The following is a 22,626-nucleotide window of genomic DNA, read 5'->3' as shown; positions in this document are numbered from 1 at the left end:
GCTCCTCTTCGGGTTCGATCAAAAGTGTGTACGATGTGCCCAGAAGGTACGTGTCGAAGTCGGAACCGAAATTGAACGAGCTTCCTTCTATGAGAAGACTCGAAGAGAACGTTTACGATGTCCCGAGGATTATCATCAGACCCAGGTCCAGCATTTACGAAGATGCTGTATCACTGAAGAGGAGAAATGAACCGTGGATTGCTTCAGCTGGGAACTTTTATGCTTCTCCTAGTAAAACGGAACCACTTTATGCCACCATCAAGCCAAGGTATAACAGGGTGAATGTTAATTATTACACGGGGGTGACGAGGTCCAACGAAGATCTTCCAGAAAAGGTTACCGAGCTAAACGCCTTCCGAAATTGTGTCCCATACATAGACCACAATTACTGCCGTTGGAGCTAAGATGAACTTTGCCACTCTACAAGTTTTCAAGATTCGAAATCCATTGGCAGAAAGGCGGAAAAGGATTAGAAGTATTTTAATCGCGTATACATTTACAGACTTGACTAGATTACGTTTGAATTAATAATTCAATTTTTGAAAATTTTGCAGTCCTGCTTTTTTTTTTGTAGTGTCTTAAAGTGTCAGGTCTCGGACTATTCTAGTTTTTTTATTATTGGTTATAGGTATTCTAGTCACATCTTTCTCTTCTTTTCGATACTTTTTCTCTTTTTCTATTTAGAATCAATCGTTCTTCGCGATGTCACTTATTAAACTTTGACTATATATATTTTTTTTAAACCACTATTAATTTCGATTTTTCCTTGCGAAAATGTCAGTTTTTCTCTATGAAATATCGTGTTATCAGTAAATGAAAATTGCAACGTAGTGTACGATTAAGTCGACTCTTGTTTATTTCGGTGAGAAATATTTATATGTAGTTTAAAAATCCGATAGAATTACTTTTTTGCGTGCAATATTGCCTACACAACATGTGAAAGGGTTCCTTAAGTTTCATAGTATGTAGTTTTGTGTATTTCTGCGAGAAATATTCAACAAAAACTGTAAGAATATGTTAATTTATTACATATTAAAGAAGTCCTGTGTATTTTCGCGTGAAATATTTCACAGGATTTCAAGAGGTTATAATAGCACTCGCGCTAAAGTTGAAACTAAAAAATCATTTAAATATAATTTACAAAGAGTTTTGTGTATTTCCGCCTGAAATACTTGACAAAAACTCCAAGAATGTATAAATATATCAAGTATGATATGAGTCCTATATATTTTAATATGAAATATTCAACAGGATCTCAGGAAAACAGAATCGCACTCGCATTAAAGCTAGGAATAAACCAATCAATTAAACATAATTGAAAAGGAGTTTTGTATATTTCCGAGTGAAATATTCGACAAAAACTCACAGAATGCGTAAATTAATTGTATACAAAATAATGAGTCCTGTATATTTTAACATGAAATATTCAACAGGATCTCAGGAAATCGGAATCGCACTCGCGTTAAAGTCATGAATAAAACGATCAATTGAACGTGATTTACAAGGGGTTTTGTGTATTTCCATGTGAAATACTTGACAAAAACTCCAAGAATGTATAAATATATCGAGTATGAAATGAGTCCTGTATATTTTAACATGAAATATTCAACAGGATCTCAGGAAATCGGAATCGCACTCGCGTTAAAGTCATGAATAAAACTATCAATTGAACGTGATTTACAAGGGGTTTTGTGTATTTCCATGTGAAATACTTGACAAAAACTCCAAGAATGTATAAATATATCGAGTATGAAATGAGTCCTGTATATTTTAACATGAAATATTCAACAGGATCTCAGGAAATCGGAATCGCACTCGCGTTAAAGTCATGAATAAAACTATCAATTGAACGTGATTTACAAGGGGTTTTGTGTATTTCCATGTGAAATACTTGACAAAAACTCCAAGAATGTATAAATATATCGAGTATGAAATGAGTCCTGTATATTTTAACATGAAATATTCAACAGGATCTCAGGAAATCGGAATCGCACTCGCGTTAAAGTCATGAATAAAACTATCAATTGAACGTGATTTACAAGGGGTTTGGTGTATTTCCGCATGAAATATTTGACAAAAACTTTAAGTTCGTGTAAATGAATTGTATACAAAATTATGAGTCCTGTGAAATATTGTAAAAAAATATTCAACATGATCTCGGGAAATCAGAGTTGCATTCGCTGTATACCTAAAAATAAACAACACTAATGAAATATAGTTTGCAAGAAGTGTTGTGTATTTCTCGGAGAAATATTTAACAAAAACTTCTGAGATAATCTAGTACATTACCGTATAAAATATGCACAAAGTGGTCGAAAAATGAAAAGTATAAATTGCAATAAAAACAAAATAATATCGTATAAATAGTATTAAACTAAAACTTATGTTGCAAATTGCCTTTTACGTAATCGTTCGAACAATCTTTTGTGTGTACTTATTTCTTCGTAATATGATTATATTTTTTGGAAGACTGTATACAAGTTTAAAATATCTTAGAACAGACAGGCATATTTCGCGTTTTCATCAATTCAAAAATGATGTTCTTAAGATCGTTAATTACATAAGTTGCATATGATGTCCTTCCGCAAATTATTGTAATAGCGTTAAGAAATGGACATCTACTTTCAATACCTTTCTGTCTAATTGCCGTTCCCAATTGTAAAATATTAGATTTAAGTGTAGCGTAAGACCAATCGTATTGTATCTATGATGGAGGACGCTGAACGTAATCCGTTCTCAGATGTAAATCTTGAAGAGAATAAGTATTTTTTAGAATAACAAATTGTACATTCTTTATAGTACCGCAAGACCTACCTATTCCTATAGATATATTCTTGTATAAATGTTCTACTTAATTTTACCGATTCCTCTGTAAATAAAAAACTTCGATATTTTTTTTAATTGGAAATTTCTTAATCTATTGAAATACAATACATCCTTGTGACAAGCAAATGATATTTAAAGTGCGATAAACTCGTAGGAGTCGTACCAATTACAAGGTATACGGGAAACCTAATAATTCCGATTAATTAAAGCACAAGTTAGATAGGGATTAGCTGCAATTACGTATGAAACGCTAGAAACAATTAATTTAATTTATCCGATCCCAACACGTATACATAATTTCCCCTGGTAATTTCATAACTCATCTAATTTGTAAAAGTTTTCTTTCACTTATATTTGCAATTAGAAAACATTCGAGCTGAGCAATTATAGAAAATCACACTTCAGAATTGCATTTAATTATCAAAGACATCAGAATATGTAAAAAAAAGTGAACGTTTCCAACTCTTGTAAAGTTATCACATTAATTGGGTTTAGAGATGTCGTTCATTAATTTGATATCAAAGAGAGCAAACGAAATATCTTTCGTGTTTCACAGGTTCCACTAACTAGGTCATTAATTCCCAACGAATTTTGTTCGAATAAATGATGTAAAAACTACTTTCAAGCCGCGCTTAAGCTGGTAATTCCCCTTGTTCGGTCAAATTTAACTGCGTCCGGTTAAACGCAGCACCAACAAAGTATGAACAATTCTGGCGACAAATCACGTTATTTAAACGAAACCCTTTCATGCTTATCTCTTTTGAAACACGAACGTTGACAAAGAAATCGTAACCTTTAACACTAAACGTACCGAGATTTAATATATACCTATTTGTACCGCGACCGGTCAAATGACCGATTACGAAATAGACTTATTTTTATTAAAGGAATTGTCAATTTCTTGGAGGAAATGGTGCACAACATAACTTTGATGTAATAATAAAATAATCAACCATATATTTTTTATATTTCTATACGAAACCAATGTACTGAATATTATTAGAAAAACATGTAAATTCGTCGACCGATCAAATGACCGGTCGCGGTAAACAAGCCAGGTGACGAATTGTTCTTCAGTGAAAAAAAGAAGGAAAAAAAACCTAATAATCGACAAATTGATTAATACGATAATATAATAATTTACGTCAAGGTAGATGAACAAAAAAAATAATAACGAATGTACAATTTTAAATGAAACTTTGAAACCGGTCATTTGACCGGCCTGGTACGGTTAATGTTAGTGCACAGAAACATAAAAAAGTAACCAAAAGAACCCAATTCTGTGTCAACACTTTCTGTGCAAACATTTTTCAGGGGGCTTATTCCTAGACGTAAATTGCGTTCACACGTTCGAAGGATCAAGGAAAGTGAGTGCACTCTTCCCCTGTTATAACTCCTCGATAAAAAACATTGACAAAGTTACGTAAACCGTTGAGTCAATGTCCAAAAAGCATTTCTACGAGCATTTCGCATTCGGGCCACGGGACGCGAATGCGAAAGTATCAGCCCAAAGTGCACTGGAATACTACAGGACTCTTAAGTTGACGCTTTTGTGTACGTGCACGACTTCTTGTCAAGTGTCCTTGCGACATTTTGGATTCGCGTCACGCGACATCGACCAAAAAGACCAAGGGTCGTGGGAAAAGCGGCAATTTTCCGGGGCAATGGTGTGGCAAATCGATGCACCTTGTAGAGAGCGCAATGACACATTGCGATATGTCTGCAGAAATGATTCGCTATTAACCCGACGAAATTATTATGCTCAATTGAGATGGCTTTTGTCGGGAGGGAAGAAATTAATTTGAAGGAATTCTTATACCTCTGATGGGAAGAAATTACGCGTTGTTATATAATAAGGGACAGTTCTTTCTCTCGAAGGTATTTTCATAATTTTTTAATGCCTACTATGCATTGGTATATGTACTTTTTTCAGTGAAATGTTATGTACGTGTAAGTATGTTACAGCATAGGACATAGTTTTGTAATAATGGAAGATGTTAGGGAAGAGAATATCGTTGGGATATTTAATCATGATCCAATAGGAAATTTTCAAGTAATATAGTTTTAAACAAGATACGTACGAGTCACATTAAAAAATGGTCGTTAGGAAACGTATTGAGTATGAAATATTAACGAATGTTTTGGCTAGTACAAAACGACTATTCCACCAATAATAAATCAAATGTTTAAGAACAAAGATATAGGTAAGGAATTTAATATTTAACGTTTCGGATATCCGCATGAAATCTCTTTAAGAATGAAACTAAAGAAGGATGCGCAAGAGAGATCGACAATCTGAAACCTCAAGAAACCATGATGTCCCATATATCCGATTCATATCTGTTGAATTTCCCAGGAGAACCGATTGTAATATCTCGGTTTCTCAAAGTCTATCTTCAGTTCGCAACCAGGAACTGCTTGCGAGTGTCAATTATTGAATAACAAAAAATACATCGAACGATTTCACGAAAAAATCTCTTCAGGACTTCCTAGTTATAAAATGAAGTAAATGATAAATTTGCAAAACAAAAACGACTTATACGAATGGGTATCAAGCTTAACATTACAGGAATATCGAGGAATAAATAGATAGCAAAAGATTTTCAAACTTGACTTTATTCGATTTTCAACCTCGGAGTTTAATCAGGAAGTTGAAGGAGTATGACCAAGTACGTCGTGAGTAATCCTATGGTCTGAAAGGAATAAGAAAAGTGAGCACATTTTGCTGAAAGGAAAAACGGGAACTGCACTTGGTAATTAGAAAATCCGCAAAGGAAAGCAATTTGCAGACCCGAAGTTAGAAATGAGTCTCCAGTTAAACTCGTAGCGAGCAATTTCCAAAATCTATTGTACGTCGACCATTGTCGAGGCGCAAATGATTTGCGAATTTGATATTTCCCTGGAGAGGGGAACACATTACGTATAAAACCCGCCGCACTGTAAACGAGATTTCCAGGATTCAATTAAAAGTTCCCTTACCGATCGCAATAGTGGCAGATTCACAAAGAAGCATCCACCCGCCGAGAAGTTCAATCTGCGATTCATCAAATGGAGAGAAGTTTCCATACTCTGTAATCACAATGGAACTCGATGCAGTACATTACTCTAAATTGCGAATTTCAGGGCGGAATTTAATGAATATTATATTCAGCACGACACTTGGAAATAGTTGATATTCCAAAACACAGTTCAACCTAAATATCTATGCTAAAGCATCATGTATAATAATATTGAAACATAATTAGGAAAATAACTAAATTTCAATCCAATATCATTGCACTCTCCGAATATCTTTCTTATTATGCTATTCAATTTTTCAATTTCGTTAACGTATATCCATGGTATAAAAACTAAATCTTTTGAATTGTGTAATTGAGCTTCTAGTTAGTATCTTTTGAGGGTGGTTTATAAGAGGAAATCTACTCACGTAATTGCGATCGCGTTGGATCATCGAGGTTCTCCAGTTAATCAGTATGTACCCCATGGAGTTAGCCTGAAATAAGTTTAACAAGGGGTTACTTTGGATCTAATTGTCCGAAGAAGATTCCAAGGGAGTATTTCCCTTCCCGGGGAGAGTTCGTCCAGTAGGTTGCTTCATAGCTTGAGTCGGTTTCCTTGGGGATGGTGGAGGAAAAAGTTAGACGCGTACCAAAATGGACTACCCTTCGAAGGAGCGCTTTGTCGGCCATCTTGGTATAAACTTTCCCGAAGATACGATAGCTATCCGTGGGAACAAAAATGGGCAAAAATATAATAAATGTTGCTAACAAAGAAATACTTGACTACCTCGCTGGACGTAAAATGGCAGGACATGTTAAGAAGAACTAATTGTCCGACGAAGGCCATCAGCCAAGACACTAGACAAATCACTATTCGCCATTGGACGTCATCCCAGCTTCTTGAAGTAGTCCAGTCAATGACGAAATAAAGATTGCTCACAATGTGAATGCACAAATTCGTCAGCCAGAGCAAAACCGAATTTGAGTATTGGGAATCGAGACTCTCACCAGCCACCATCAGATCCCCGTGTAGTCGTTCAATTACCTGAGGAAGATAAATTAATATAATAATTGGAAGCCAAACAAAAATTGTGCCTAAAGTTAAATATCAGGATATAAAAAAATACTCTCCACCCCGATAGAATATAAGATTTAATCATCGAGCAATGTTTGCAAATAAATAATCCCATGTATGATTCTTGTCAGCGATTCCAAAATCGGTAAGATACATTTGCTGCAAAGCTTCATTTAGCCAATTAGACGAGGAATCATAAGATCGGAAATGGGAAAGCAGTCCTCAATCAGAAATTCGACAGCCTATCATGTAACATATTCTCATCAGGGTGGGCGTCATTGACTGTTTGTGTGATTTGTACTTGATTAGAGAATGGACGTGATCGTAGAAATTACATTCCACCTATTCTGAAGGTTTCATAGAACTCATCTTATACAAATAGGTCACTGGAAATTAGTAAAATCTGATGAGCGCAATTACTAATCGATTCCATGAATTAATCAAAGAGTCCATGTTTCTGGTCCGCTGATGAAGCATTGAATTTTGTTGCATGATAAGCGTGGCTATAATTGAATGATCATAAATAAATGCTAATGAACGACTAGAATAATCAGGAAATAGAAAATATTTTCAAGTGACGTTTGAATAGAAAAGTTCTTCGATATCCGAGGACGAAAACTTTGTTAATCGTCATACGCAGACTCCTGTCATTAGCTACTATAATAGTTACATTTTCATTTCATTAAATACGATAGGTATACCTTTAAATCTACAACGGGTACTCCTTTTATTCTCGTGGCTGTAGGAACACTTTGAAGAGCCATTTTATTAAGATGATAAAATCTCTGGCCAAGTAAAAGAGTCATCCCAGAAAACTTGATCACCGAGGCGGAAGTACCGACGTAGGTTATGAAATAACGAACATTAAAGATCCATGATTCGTCAAATGCTTCCATTCCAGCTCGGTTAATGATCGTCCACAAAATGAAACTTATAATCAGCATCGACCAGGCCCAATATTTCGGTTTATTTCCGCTCCGAGCGAATCCTAAATTTCTGACTTTCTCGTCATAGTCTTGATATGCGTTCCAGACAGTTGTAAAGTTGTTGCTACATCGAATAGTTATTATAATATCCCACATTGCTACGCAATAATTGAATACTACCTGTAGAAAATTAAAAATTCAATAATTCCATGTTCCTTTCTGCTGGGGAATCGTTAACAATGCCATTTCAGATCACCATAAAAAACTGATATAGAATGAAAAACGGTATTCATTATATTACTTGCGTGTTATTACACATTTTACATATTTTATAATAACGAGAACGATTAAGGGGGTCGTACTATGTGTCGGGTCCGAAAAATCAAATTCTTTTTTTGGCTAAATTACTTCCAAATCATCCCCACAATATGTCTGTAAAAGGATTTCCCCGTATTCGAAGTCGTTAAGAAGCAAAAGCCGTTTAAGGTGAGTCAAAATTATCTTTGTGTAATGCGTACATGAACTTTCAAGCGCGTTTTTCTCAAAACTACATTTTTCAAATTGACTGCCAAGTTTCAGGAAAAACTACTGAACCGACTGTGCTCAAATTTCAATGACATGTTCAGCAGACACAGTTACAACTGGCACCAAAATATTAGTGATATTTATCCTATTTTTTTTTAGCTCACGCTAATTTCATCGAAAAAAATACAAAATTTCCAATTAATTTTAAAAACTGGCTCAATTTTTTAATTTTCAATTTTTTTACTTAATTCCGATGCCAGTTATAACCACATATCTATCGATTAATAATCAATTAAATTGTTTGATTTCAAATGAGGAGAACAGCCGGAATCGTGGCAGCCATTTCACTACTTTTTTTTACAGCAGTCTTTTCCGAGAGCTTTGCACAGATTTGCCAAACACCGCAAGATCAAGTTAACAATGACAGTGACGTGACACGTACAGTGTACGAATGCAAGTAAATATGTAGTAAAAATTTCAAGTTTGTGTAATTTAATGATCCCCAAAAAAAATCCCGAAAAAATTGAAAAAACTGGCCGTCACATAGTACGACCCCCTTAAAATCTCGATAACCATTCCTGAATCGGACTAATTTCCATGCAATTCTTGGATAACATAATTTTCTTTTTTAAACTTGTTCATGTTTTCGTCCTAAATCTTCGAGCCAGGCCGATACATACGAACGCGTCTGAAATAATAGTAATCATTTTATCTCACCTTTATCGTTTCTATATGGCCAAGCACGGGACTGCCTCTCTCGACGTTCAGAAATTGTATAAGAATACCATAAATAATATAACTGTAAATTCCCATAAAGACAAAAGCAAAAATCAAATTGAACCTCGAAGGTACCAATTGATCCTTCGAAAACCTGTAGGGGGCCAATCCAAATATCCTCAATGCGTATACGATCGGACATACCGCAGAATACAGAGCAGATTCTGGCCCTCGAATTTTTTCTACGTGTCTTTTCCTTTCGGAAATGAAATCTGTATCCACAGAAACTGCAGATTTCCTTAGGGTTGGTTCTACGTTAAAAACGTTTCGCCGGAATTCAGCTTCCTGAAAGGGTATCTGAAAAATGGCGAGTTTCTCCTTACGCTAGCCAGCCATGAAAGCCAACAAATTATGTTTTGAATCGAAACACTTCTGTTGGTGCAATTAGTATCCGCGAGAATAACATGCCGTGCAATGCCAACGGTGCTACAAGTTTCCCAGGACGAGCTATTATTCACGTCACATCAAGAGCCAACGAGTGTTATCGATTCCCACTGCAGCAGTGATTACAAAAATAATATACAGGAAGGACGTGTCTACGTGTCTCCTCTAAATGCGCTTCTATGTATTTTTCATTTTTCCTCCCGTTCAATTTAATTACTTAATTTTGCCATATTATAATACAATATTTGTACCAACATTTACTGTCATATTGAACGATTAAACCATGTTTGCATAATTACGGGAGAATTTGCTAATACGCTTCGCGTGCTGCTTACAGAATTTCGGGACGGTTAAAATCAAGTAAATATCGTCATGTATACCCAGTAAATATTACGTAATCTCAATCGAACGTCCGAAACGAGAAATGAATGTTTAATTTAGTGGTATTTATGCAACCACGTATCGGTGGTTACTTTCGTTAATAGCGGCAAATATGCGTGACTGTTGTACCAATGGGAATCTACGAATTAAAACCGCTTAGTTTGGAAAGATAGCTTCTTGGAAATAGAAAAACGTAGTAACGTACGTACAAAGCTGTTCCCAAAACTTGCAGGTGCATTACATGTAACAACCAGAGCGAATGTACGCATAGTAAGCAAGCTCCGATTAAATTAAACACGAGGACGAACGTGCTTGTTTTTGCAAGCGCTGCTTTTGCAGAACACATAGAGGTCTATCGGGGATTTATACATTTTACTGCTGATTCCAACCAAAAAAAGTAAATCTTCCGCAATACCCGATTACCTACCTAATCAGCATTGAAAATGACTTTCTTTAGTATATTTTTTATTATTGCTGTGGCACAAACATTTCTCACAGCTCAAAGACTTACAATATCAATTACAAGAATAATCAAAGGAATGTCGATTGAAAGCAATCGCGATGAATGAAATATTTACGTTTTGTACCCATATTTGCCCAATCATACAAATTCGATTGATTGCACTTAGATCTGTAAAAAAAAATAATAAATACCACCGATCACGTACATTGTCTTGACACAGAAAAATGCTCATATTAAAAGTAATAAATCCGTTTGATGAAACGAAGATGATTAGAAATAAGGAAGAGGGAACTTGTTACTTAGGGAGCGTACTTGGAAGATTGTGGAAAGAAAAACGATGGAAGCGAAGAAGCTAGTCCTAGATCGGCTGACGAAGAGTACACCGGATTTTCAAGAAGTACCCAGGATTGTACTTTGAAGAATTGACCGTGGTCACGATCGTCCCCGTGGATGAATCTGTTTCACGAAGAGAGGTAACTGTGAAAAGGATTATTTACCGATAAGGGGGGCCAGGAAGATAGCGAACAAACTTCAAAGAAGCGGTAGAAATGAAGAAGCAAATCCTACACCTACTGATGAAGGGGAATTTGTAGGAAATACTTTCACGGGGTACATGAAATTGTACTCCGGAGGATTGCGCAAGGTCACGATTATCCTTGTCAATAAATTCGTTTCGATAGATAAGGGTAGATTGGCTTCGAAGATAAGGAGTTATTTTTCAATGAAGGGGACCAGGAAGATTTCGAAAAACCAAGAAAGCGGTAGAAGCGAAGATGAAGCAGATGGGCCGATGAGAAGTACATGGAGTTTGCGAAAAGTACCTGCATGAAGTACATAGGATTGTACTCTTGAGGTTTGACCGAAGTCACGATCATCCTTCTGAATAAATTCGTTTCGATATATATCTAAAGGATTTATTTACCAATGAATGGGGCCAGGAAGATTTCGAAAAACAAAAAAGCGGTGGAAGCGAAAAGTAAGCAGGTGAGCCGAGGAGAAATATATGGAGTTTGCGAAAAGTACCTGCATGGGGTACATGGGATTGTACTCTTGAGGTTTGACCGAAGTCATGATCATCCTTCTGAATAAATTCGTTTCGATATATATCTAAAGGATTTATTTACCAATGAATGGGGCCAGGAAGATTTCGAAAAAACAAAAAAGCGGTGGAAGCGAAAAGTAAGCAGGTGAGCCGAGGAGAAATATATGGAGTTTGCGAAAAGTACCTGCATGGGGTACATGGGATTGTACTCCGGAGGTTTGACCGAGGCCATGATCGTCCTCGCGAGCTCTGAAGTTCCGGTCTGGTCGAGCGATATCAGGAAAGAAAACACAGTGCTCACATTCGCGTGCTGGCCAGCAGCTACGATTAAATATTATTCCACGTCGCAGCAGGGAGTTATCGAGCGAGGTAAAGGGGAAAACTGGCGTTCGAGGGGATGGGACAAGGTGTGAATAAGTATCGAGACCCATTGCGAGGCACGGAGTGCAACTTTGACCCTGACGATCATGATCCTCCCTCGAAGAAAGTCATTAATCGGAAAAAAGAGACAGACCAAAATCAAAAGACAACCTAATTCAATCTAAATCTGCCTAATTTCCCTTCATCCACGAATGAATAATATTTTCGTGGTATTTTCAGCTTAGTTAAGACTTTAGAAACAAAAAAAGAATTATTAAGATCGAGATATATGGAGCCGTTTATTAAACCACGTTCCGAATGGTTCCTTGCAGGGAAGTGAGATTTACGTTCGAAGCTTCCTTCGGAGTATTCGAGTCTGCCGAGAAAGATCTGCCTCGGAATACTCGATATTATGCATGCAGCCTCTGGATGGGATTCATATCTTCCTTCGTGTAGTCGGTGAAGAAAAAATGGATTTCCCTCAAATGCATCCGACGATAATATTCAAACTAATCCGGAAGTTCCGGGAAAACTTATTATTCCTGCATTCCTCTCCTCTCGAGATGCTCCCGCGACAAGACCCGCGAGAACTTCATTGGCCCCCTCTTGGGCTACATATCCGTATAACACGAAACGGTACATGCATGGCAAATGCAATTTTGCCCGAGCAACCACGATACACGGCAACCATAAAGCTGCAACTGTACGACAAAATACGATTTTGTTTCGAAACCGCGTAAGGGAACGAGCATTAAAATCACGTTGAGCGAATGGAAATATTTCAGGTTACACGCAATTTCACTCCTGAACTTTTTTTCCAGAATTTTCAAGCGTTGCGGCCTTTCTCGACATCCAATTAAACTGATTACAAAAATGAATTACTCTAATACAGAACTCTTATCGTTCACTAATGACCGGCTCCATCAACCGTGATTAGCGTGAATTTCTTAGCTATTATTAGTTAACTGCAATTCGTATTACACCTAAAAACTTACCCAGCCGAAGATTAAAATCAGCTGTTAGATAATCACCAAAAAAATCCAGCGATTAACTCTCACCGCGCTTTAAGTAATCTTTAATTAAGAATTCTAACTTGAACGTTGATGCAACGAGCTCTGTGAAAAGTGCGAGTATAAATAAAACGAAATTTTAGCATCTACGACACTCATAGCAACCGAATGCAACAATGCATTTACAATTTTGAAACAAAATAGCTTCTCACTTAATCGTATTAATTGTACGCTCCTCCTGAAATCGCTGACGCGAGTCGCCATTAATTACTGAAAATACAGGGCTAACTTTAATTCCAGCCCTGGAAAAACTGTAATTACAATATGCAAGACGCGCAACGAATGCCCAAAATGCGGCGGAGTATGTGTTCTCTCTGCCGAATTAATAAAGCTGAACATGTAAGATTCCAGCAGCAAGCCGAGGTGCCCATTCCGTAGAGATTATGCGAAGGAATGGGAGCGGGCAGCTTTTAGAGCTTTTAGAGCTTTGTGACCATCCATCTCGAGGATCTCGGTATTTTTAATATTCTTCCCCAAAGAGGTAGAAGCTCGTTTTGCGACGAAAAGCTTCGCCGATTTACCGAAGGTCGAGGTGGTCCATCTAAGGGAAACAACCCTCATAAAGCGTTTAACGCTGCATCGTCCCCGTTGCATCGGCCTTTGGCCGTTAATTCCGATGGGCGATCTATCGGCGACGATTAATCCACCCCTCGAAGGGCGAAAACCCGGCTATCCTAACAATCGCAACAGTCGGATTAAGCACGATGGCTTTAATCATCCTTCTTCCGCAGCATCCGGAAGAGGGTGGGCCGTCCTCCCGATTTAGTGTCGCCATCAACTCGATCACTCCGAATTAACGAGGTCGTTAATCCTTGCTGGTTCCTCAGAACCCCACCCACCTTCTCGACAACATTATTACCGTAAACCTTAGCCAGTTCCTGTTTATCATTGAAGGGCTTGATCCTTCCTCTGTAAACTCGTGATTACGTTATGCCTTGAAGTTGCGATTTCTCGCCTTGACCCGTTGAAATTACCCTATATCACTGATCTATGTACTAATTGGTGGTTTAGCGTTTATTACGTATTTTTCACGAGAGCGCTCACTTCTCGCACTTCCATCTCACGTGGGTTTATTCGCCGAATTACGTATTCGCTATATTTTTCACGAGAGCGCTCACTTCTCGTACTTCCATCTCACGTGGGTTTATTCGCCGAATTACGTATTCGCTATATGAAAGAACGAGATCACTAACACTTCCTGTCTATTAATATTGCAAATATAGGTACATACCTTGTAAATTGAAAATTGTTGAGAAGTAGTGGGTTACAAGCAGGAAAGGTTAGAAGATGGAAAGACGTTAAAAGTACGGAAGAGGACTCGAGTCTATCTGTATTTTTTAAATATCTATTATATTCATATTTACATGTACTATAATTAGAAGTTCAACAATATTATTTTCTTATCGTGTCATGTAAGCATGAATTATTTAACAGTTTTCAATGTGTAATATAATCGTAATTAGTATTTAAGCCTGTTTTGTCCTAAATGATAAAAATTGATTCAGTGGTGGTTTTATAGGGATTAATAAATTGTGAGAAATATCCTAAGAATGTTATTCAATGAATATGGCGACGTTTACACGGGTTTTTAACGTCATCGTGGCGACGACTTGCGTCGCGACGTCAGACGAGTTTTAAGCTTTTCATGGAGATTAGGGAGAGTAACGACGGCGCGTGATAACGCGCGTGATGAAAAGAAGGCATCTTTACGTGACAGGAGACAAAACATCCTAGAAATAAGAACGAAATTAATTTTATACGACCGTATTGCCGATCTCTAAGACTTACCTATATGAGAAACCATGTTCTCCTGCCAATAACAAGATGTTATTAAATTTGATGAATCATGAAAGAAATTAATAGGTAAACAACGCGAGTTAACGAATCATTACGTCCTTTAAAATTTCTAACCATAACAGAGGAGTGAAATTTATTTATTTATTTCCGTTCAACATAACAACATTTGTTTTAAGCTAATAAATACATTTCAGTTGCGCAGAAATGTTTGGGTCTGTAATTTTCCCGAAAAAGCGTTTATTTACAATTTCCCAAAAGTCAAAATGCCAGTTAAGGAGCGATGACGTACCGACCTTCTACTTTTCGGCCGACATTCTACTTTCTCCTCGGAAGAAAAAAAAAAAGAGAAATACACAGAAACACACCAGTCCGCTTAACCAAAATTTAGAGAAGTCATTTCTCCGGAGGTAACATAATATTCGTAATAACAAAACTACAAGTTTGCAGGATCCGGGAAAACGCCAAAATTTTACCAAGTCCCCGCTTGAACCGACACTCCGTCGTACATCCAACGTAAACTGTCGACTTTCCATTATTTCGCAAAAAAGAAGAATACTGTCACTGGAAGTCACGCCTCCTGTTCATCAAGGTTCCTCGCATCTTGGGAGAGCTCGTTTACGTCTTCCCCAGGGACACTTTATGGTTCTGCACGTGAAACAATATGGTTGAAAGAATGATTCTCGCAAATATGTCACCCTGGAAGTACTCCAAAAAGCGTTCCTCGAAAAGCTCCATGAACAGGTTGAGGGAGGAACTCCTGAAATGGATATGCAAAAGGCACGCTATCAACGGTCCTCTTGATAGGAATATCCTGAGAGATAAGGCCCTTGATTTGTCGGCCCATCTTGAAACAAACGGTACAAGTAACCCTTTGAAAATACTCTGAACCTAATTGCCACTTATCTATCAGTCAAAAACCTTACTTGATGCTCTTTATCAATGTTAAACATTTACGTAACAAATGATACAGCGTTTAGGAAAATTAGTAACTGAATCATATAAATAAAATAGACACAAAAAGTTCTGCGCATGTGTATAGTTAAGTATTTGTAATATAATATAGTAATAGTTCTTTTCCACATCCTTTCCACCCGACTATTTACTTATTAATACAATTAATTAAAGGTAAATCTTTCTCCTTCCAGATTTCAAGTGTTCAGAGAGTTGGTTGATGTCCTTTCTGAAGAAGCACGGTTTCTCATCGACACTAACTGACTGCCGTGGCCCAACTTTTACGGATTATAGAGTGTGGGTGGACTTGATGAAGCCTCTGTTCATCCAATATCGGTACAAGGACCTCTTCCACGTGGACGAGATGACGATGTACTCCGACATCTTGCCCGAGAAGATTTCCTCCTGGAGTCACCGACACGACCTGACGAAGACCAACCGAGTCACAGTCCTGGTCTGCTGCAACGCCACCGGCACGGAGAAACTTCCTCTCGTGATAAGTGGCTCTTATCAGGGCGACATTGGTCCTCCAAATTGCCGATACCGCTACGACGAGAATTCGCGGATCTCCGAAGAGCTCTTCAACGAGTGGTTGACTCAATTCAACGAGCAGATGGCCAGTCAAGGACGTCGAGTGCTTCTTCTGCTCCACAGGAGTCGACTCCACACCCTGAAGAACGTCAACCCGAGTCACGTAACTCTGGTCTTCTTCCCCGAAGCTTTCCCCCCGAAGCTGAGGCCTCTTCGAAGGGACGTCTTCCAGTACATGAAGATGATCTACCGCAGGAAATACGTCTCTAAAACGACCCCAGAATGCGTTCTCTGGGACCCAGAAACGGTTATCCAGAATCTGGTCGCCTCCTGGGAGGAGATCCCTAGAGATCTGGTGGTCTTCAGCTTCCAGAGGACGAACTTTAGATCGGACGACTGTTTTCTCGACTTCGACTGTACCGGTTGGGACAACCAGGAAGCGGGGATTACTTTCAGGAGGTTCGTCACGTTTGATGACGACCTTTTGGACACACCTACAATGGGAGATGCCGGAGGTCGGCACCGGTACAACCTCAGGAAAACCTACTCCAGGGGTGGACAGGTACCCGTTGACCTGGAGGAAGAGAACGCCGAAAATCAGGTCAAGCCTCTCGAAGATGACGAGTTCTTCAGGAAGTGGCTTAACAGCCTGGAGCCTGAAACTAGATCTAAAAGGAGACGTCGAGAAGATCCTGCGACAGAATCGGTACGAAATACCACAAGAAGCGGTAAAGACGTCGACTTCATTCAGGATTTCCGCTCCGAACTTTGGGACCGTTGTGACGACGAAGAGAAAATTGAAGAAATGGTTGATAACGCGGTTCGCGCCGTCGACGAAGGCATGAAGACTTTCGCAACGTTACCGTCGACCTCGGGTGCTTCCGAGTTGGGGGAGAAACGTGTTAAAAAAACAGTCAGTAAAGTACACTGTTGCTACAGAAGAAGAACCAGCCATAACGCGGACTCCTCCCCTCGGATTGAGTCCTGCGAAAACGTTCCCAATACTTCTGCAAGATCATTTAAGAATTCCACCACCTCGCCGATAATAAGCCCGAAGACTACAGGAAGGTCTTCGGATTCTCTAAGAAAATCCAACGCTCTCTTAAGTAACACCCCCGAAGACGTGAGTCGAGCGAAGAAAAGGAGGAGGACGAACAATATGTCCAGTGATAAAGAATCGCCAGGACGAGCAAGTGAATACGTGGAGAACGTTCCTGAAAAATTACATTCACTTGCAAATGAATCGAGCATGGTCTCGAATAACGATCCCGAAGACCCCAACGAAATCGCGTCTCTGACCGAGGAAGGCAAGGACTTCAATGACGAACGGAAGGACCCCTACGACAGCGAGGATCTAGACGAGGACCCTGGCGAAGGAGGGATCAATCCGATTGTTTCCAAAGACCTTCAGAAAAATCCTGTCAAATTGTTCCTCGCCAATCGGGAGACTCGACCGACGACCAGATCGGAAGGACCCGAAGGGACTGCGCAATCGACATCAGCCATGGCTCTTCCTCTGGAGAACGATGGCTCGGACGATGACGATCCTCTGGTGCTCTCGGCGAAAAGGAAAAGAAGTAAGGATTCTTCGAACGAAGACAACACCGAAGAGCCGGCCGAGAAGAGGGCAAAAACTGGAGATAACTGGCACCTCCAGTACCAGACGAACTTTGCGTTCGGGTCGGGCTCGTCGAACCCTCCAAATCAAAGGAGCGCAAACGTTGACGACGAAGTTGACGATGACTGCGTCATAGAGTGTTGCAAACTTATCGAGAAGACCCAATACACTCAGACAAGGAGTAACGAAGTCGAGAAGAGATGCATCTTTACGATGAGCGGAAACTCGCCGAGCCCTCCTCGCTCGGCCAAGAAGTAACGATCCGGCAATGAATCTGCAATGAACGAAAATGGTGCATTAGTTCGAAGAAACGTAATCGAAGATCTGGAGGAACTTCTGAGACCTTACATTATGTCCCTACTCTGATGATGCATCTTAAACGTCTGCGCGAAAGATCCACGGACGCAGGGCTGGATATAAATGGCCTAGCGTTAGAGAATGGTCCTTTCGAGATAGTGTACATGCATTTGTAAATGGGTTTTTTTATACGATCTTTACTATGGAAGGGAGGGGATAACTACGATGGAAAATGTGTAGAAAAATATAACATACATGATCCTCGTCTTGACATGACGTCCAATAAAGTCACTGTAATTAGCCTTTCATAAGTTTCAAGATTCAATTTCTACTCGGTACCATCGCATTGTTTATTACAGTGCTCCTGTATTACCTAATAACTCGTATCACGCAACATTGGGACGAAACGTAATTTCTGAATATTTCAGGTATTGAAAAAGGGGCAGAATAGATCAATCCTGGCGGCATATTTTCATTTTTTTAAGCCCACGAAAGAATGTTGCCTTTATCTTTCACTTTGACGTTACTTTGATCGGAGCCCTGTGTAGATTTTTATTAACGGAAATTAATATCGATAGGTCTTGAGTATATGCCATTTTAAAGGTGTTTTATTATTGCAAAATAAAAAAAGAATGGTGAAAATCGAGACATTTTTTTCAAACACCTGTCAACACTTCAATTTGTACAATTTCTACTCGCAATGAGGTTTATATTCTTCGAAAACATGTTAATAATGTAAAAAAAAACAACCATTTTACTTTGAGATAAAAATTGCGACCTCCACATTTCCCGCGAACAACGAACTCGGACGACGACCTTCGGTGGACAACAGTCCAAAAATTCGACATTTTCGTCAAAACTAACTTGAAAAAATTTGTAAATGTAATTCAAAGTATCAATAAAATAACGTAAAAGTTAGATCGAATAGCAGTTAATTTTTCACAGTGAAAAAAAAATGCATAAAAAACGGCTGAAAATCAGCCTCCTAATGTGGTTTCCCCCCTTAAAGCAGTAGATGGACATGTTGAACACGCCACCTCTAGATACATGTTCCGGACTCCTCGGAGAGTTGTGATCTACTGTCGAGCTTTTATTAATATCAACTGAGTCCTGTCGCATGCGACGCCTACAGTGCATTATTCCGATGTTGTCTAGCCTTGAATAATGCGAATTGGATACCGCACCGTCCCGACATGGGAACTGCGTGCTAGTGATGTTATAAGATTTATAGCGTGCCATGTCGCCGAGCTCGTAATAATTTATGGTGTCGGTTAAGAGCGTATCATACGTAAGGCATGGAGTAAATGTGTACAAATCGCGTTTCTTATAAGTGTCCAGAACGCGTTAAAACGACGTAATCTTCTACGTCTTCTTGCAGTTGGGGAATCCTGAACGCGGGTTTGATCGCACCAGAGTGTATCTCCTTGAACGGAAATCGATTAAATTGACGCTATGAACGGATATTGGCGAGGTGTTTCTGAAATAAAAGAAAATTTAATGAATATAAGAGAGAAGACGGGCTACGCGCGAAAGGGACGATAAAGTTGAGTTTTCTTGGAATTTGATTACTCGTAGGAAGGATTCATTAACGTAATTGATAAGGATCATTCTGTTGCAGAGAAACCTCACTCGAGGGTATGAACAAATAGACATATACTTTGTCAGACTGATGTAATTAAAATGTTCTCTTTCACCCTTCCATAGTACAAGTTATTATAAAGAATATTGAAGTACCGCACGTTAAAATAAGTACATTTAAATAAAATTAACCGTTTCTTATGTTCTATAACTCTGAGTACGGTTTTAACGTTGTTTTTCTGTTTTAATAATCGTATCCTTAAGACCTAAACAATTTGCCCCACACGTTAAAGACGACATAAAAAGTGCAAATACTACCCGAGGCAACTTCGTCAATTAATAATCTAACTGTCAAACTGTAAGAATGGAAATAGGTGGGAAAATATTGTCTGCAAACTACCATGGTTTATAAAAAACACCCTCATAATACTGAAGCACAAGTCAACGATATAAAAGAAATGTTTAGCCGATTATTTATCTATCCGTGAAAATCTGTGCGGATCAACGTGTTCGCTTAGAAACTAACATATATCTTTTCAGATCTGAATAATCGGCAGACCATTACGGCTCGTATAGCTGCTCGATAGGGCAATGTTTAACCTTCGCTATAACTTCAAGAGTTTCGAGCAGTAATTTGGAATGAATCTTCTCCGCGTCTTCGTTCGCGTCTATGTATCTCCATGTGTCATCGTGTAATTTATTAAAATTCGCCGCTACTTTTCGTTGGAACTCTCGGTGTTCAAATCTTTCTGCTCCCCAGTCACCCCTTTGACTTTGTTCTTTCTCAGCAACCTCCAGAAACGCTATCATGTCGGGTCGTGGAAGGCCTTTATCGGGCGCTTTGCACCAAGCCAATTCTCTACCTGTATTAGCTGCGGTGTATGCTGCACCTGATGCTGCATACCTTGAATACATTTTTTTTTTTCATAATGTGTTATTTAACAATCGCTTTTATCAGATGAATTAAAATCTTAGCAACATACGTACCGGTCAACGACAAGGGTGGTCCCATTTTTCAAAGTGTTTATCATCTCTTTACTGCATTCCCAACGATTAGCCGAGAAGAGCAGATGTATTGTCTCCGGTGGAAGGTCTTTATTGTACTTTAGAAATTTGTCGATCAACTCTCCCACAGGAGTGGTCCTGTCTATAGAACATCACGAACAAAGACGTAAAACGATCAACATTATTCTTTGAATATTTTTAATCAAAAGAAGTACTATACGGCACAGTTTCAGATCAAATTACAATAACGGATACCAATACTTCGATATCGTTTGGTCATACTTCACTTATAACTCGTTATATTTGCGCCGATATTCGGAATCCATTTAATGAACTACTCAATTTCTTGCGGTAACTAGTAAAGAGATATTTCAAAGTTATGTAAATATATAGTTCCGTTTACTAGGCTTTAGAAAAATAACATTTCTCTAATATGATTAATAGTAAATGAGCAAATCCGTTAAAAATGTATACCGAGTGCAAATTACCCTTATTGAATCGTAACTACATAATTTATAATTTATTCTAATAATGGAGTATCGCAATCCAGCTCCCGGACTGGGCGAGGCCTGAAAAGGAATGAAGTTAATTAGACCCTGCTTGGGAATCCGGATAAATGTGCAATACGCCCGGACTGGGCATCCTCGAATCGTAGGTCGTCGTTTTGCTCGCTTTCAAATTAGCTCGCGGAGTAATTTTTTTTAATGCGAAAAATCAGGGGATTGCCAAGTATTCGAGACGTAGGGAGCTCTGCCCGATGAGAGTGCAAGAGTCGAAGAGGCTATATGCCGAAGTGGCCCCATAAGAAGAAGGCAACTACGATGGCCTTCCGTTCTTTCGGACAACCATCCATTTCTTGACCACGTTGTCCCTCCTATTTTTTTTCTATGTCACTCGTCAGGATTGACGGAGAAGAGACGGCGAACAGCGATCATTTCGATTATATTTTGTCGATTCTACATTTAAATTAATTTTCTCCTACTTAGTGATATGAAAAATACCAGTTCAGTCAATTTAACGAGATCGATCTACCATTAATATTCTTGAATTTAGTAACTTATTCGCTGTCTAATCTCAGACTTCCTGGATTTTTTTTTATGTTTTGGTCTGCCCGTTCTTTTGTGCCCCTTTCCAGGTTTAGGTGGATCATAACAGGATCCATTTTTTTTTCAAACCATCATGGTGGTTCAACGCCGCAGATCTTGCTGGACTTGTTAGTAAGAGATGTTAAAAGATTTTAAACGATGTTTATCACAGAGATGAGGAGGATCCCTGAATTGGGCCGCCATTGGGGGGTATCAGGTGGCAAGGGCATTAGCCGCCCACATCCTCCACCGGGGGGCAGCACAGGACGCGATCGCGCGACCCTGCCCGTGAGCAACCTCTCAACTGATCTCTGCAGTGAGCCGTTAATTTTGAGACACCCCGAGTAAGATATCGGACAGCCCTGGAAGTCACGTGACAGAGTCATGCCACTGACATCGGATCCGCCAAGTTTATAAACACGTACCCAACGCATTGAATTATTCACTGATAATTAAAAGTACGTAATTAAGACAAGTATCTAATTTTATAGAATTTATTATGAATAAAATAATACCGTTTGAATTTACCTGGGAAAACTCGAGCTTCCGAAGATATGCCCTGAGAATTTAACGCTTTCACGAGCATCTTAACTTGAGTTGACTTTCCAGCCCGGTCGCATCCTTCCAGTACTATTAACGCTCCTCTGCTCATTTTTGTGAATGTTAGACGATTATCAATGAACACCGTTTAGTTTATTATAACAATTCTTCGTAGAAGTACACCGAAGCAAGCGGTAACCGACAAATACTGATACTGACTGATACCTCCGTGACGCGACATTAACTACCCCACCATACTACGGTTGATGGCGCGAAATTCAATTCAATTGAATTTAATGAAGTGTAGTAGAAATTCAATTCTACGGTACTACCATAATTTAGACTTTACCTTTGGTACAGCACGGGACGATAAATGGAATGAGATGTTATAGGTTA

At 38.8% G+C, this 22,626-nt stretch overlaps 2 protein-coding genes across 2 annotated transcripts; both read right to left on the bottom strand.

The window, feature by feature from the left end:
• Positions 1-5,465: 5,465 nt before the first annotated feature.
• Positions 5,466-11,630, bottom strand: LOC105702979. The gene is made up of 9 exons (XM_012430993.1): positions 11,583-11,630; positions 11,380-11,463; positions 11,178-11,261; positions 9,069-9,425; positions 7,602-8,006; positions 6,613-6,870; positions 6,254-6,319; positions 5,806-5,895; positions 5,466-5,519 (listed from the first exon to the last, which is right to left on the bottom strand). Exons 1-9 carry the CDS (start codon positions 11,628-11,630, stop codon positions 5,466-5,468), a joined length of 1,446 nt encoding a protein of 481 aa, XP_012286416.1.
• An 8,046-nt stretch (positions 11,631-19,676) lies between these two features.
• LOC105702981 (thymidylate kinase) lies at positions 19,677-22,456 on the bottom strand. The gene is made up of 3 exons (XM_012430995.1): positions 22,219-22,456; positions 20,588-20,747; positions 19,677-20,504 (listed from the first exon to the last, which is right to left on the bottom strand). The coding sequence occupies exons 1-3, from the start codon at positions 22,340-22,342 to the stop codon at positions 20,162-20,164; spliced, it is 627 nt and encodes a 208-aa protein (XP_012286418.1). The 5' UTR covers positions 22,343-22,456; the 3' UTR covers positions 19,677-20,161.
• Between the last annotated feature and the right edge of the window lie 170 nt (positions 22,457-22,626).

The sequence above is a fragment of the Orussus abietinus genome, unplaced genomic scaffold, assembly GCF_000612105.2.
Source record: "Orussus abietinus isolate OABI.00-Male unplaced genomic scaffold, Oabi_2.0 scaffold225, whole genome shotgun sequence".
Lineage (NCBI taxonomy): Eukaryota > Metazoa > Arthropoda > Insecta > Hymenoptera > Orussidae > Orussus > Orussus abietinus.
Note: the sequence above shows the minus strand (reverse complement) of the source record. Positions and strands in the feature narration are given on the sequence as shown.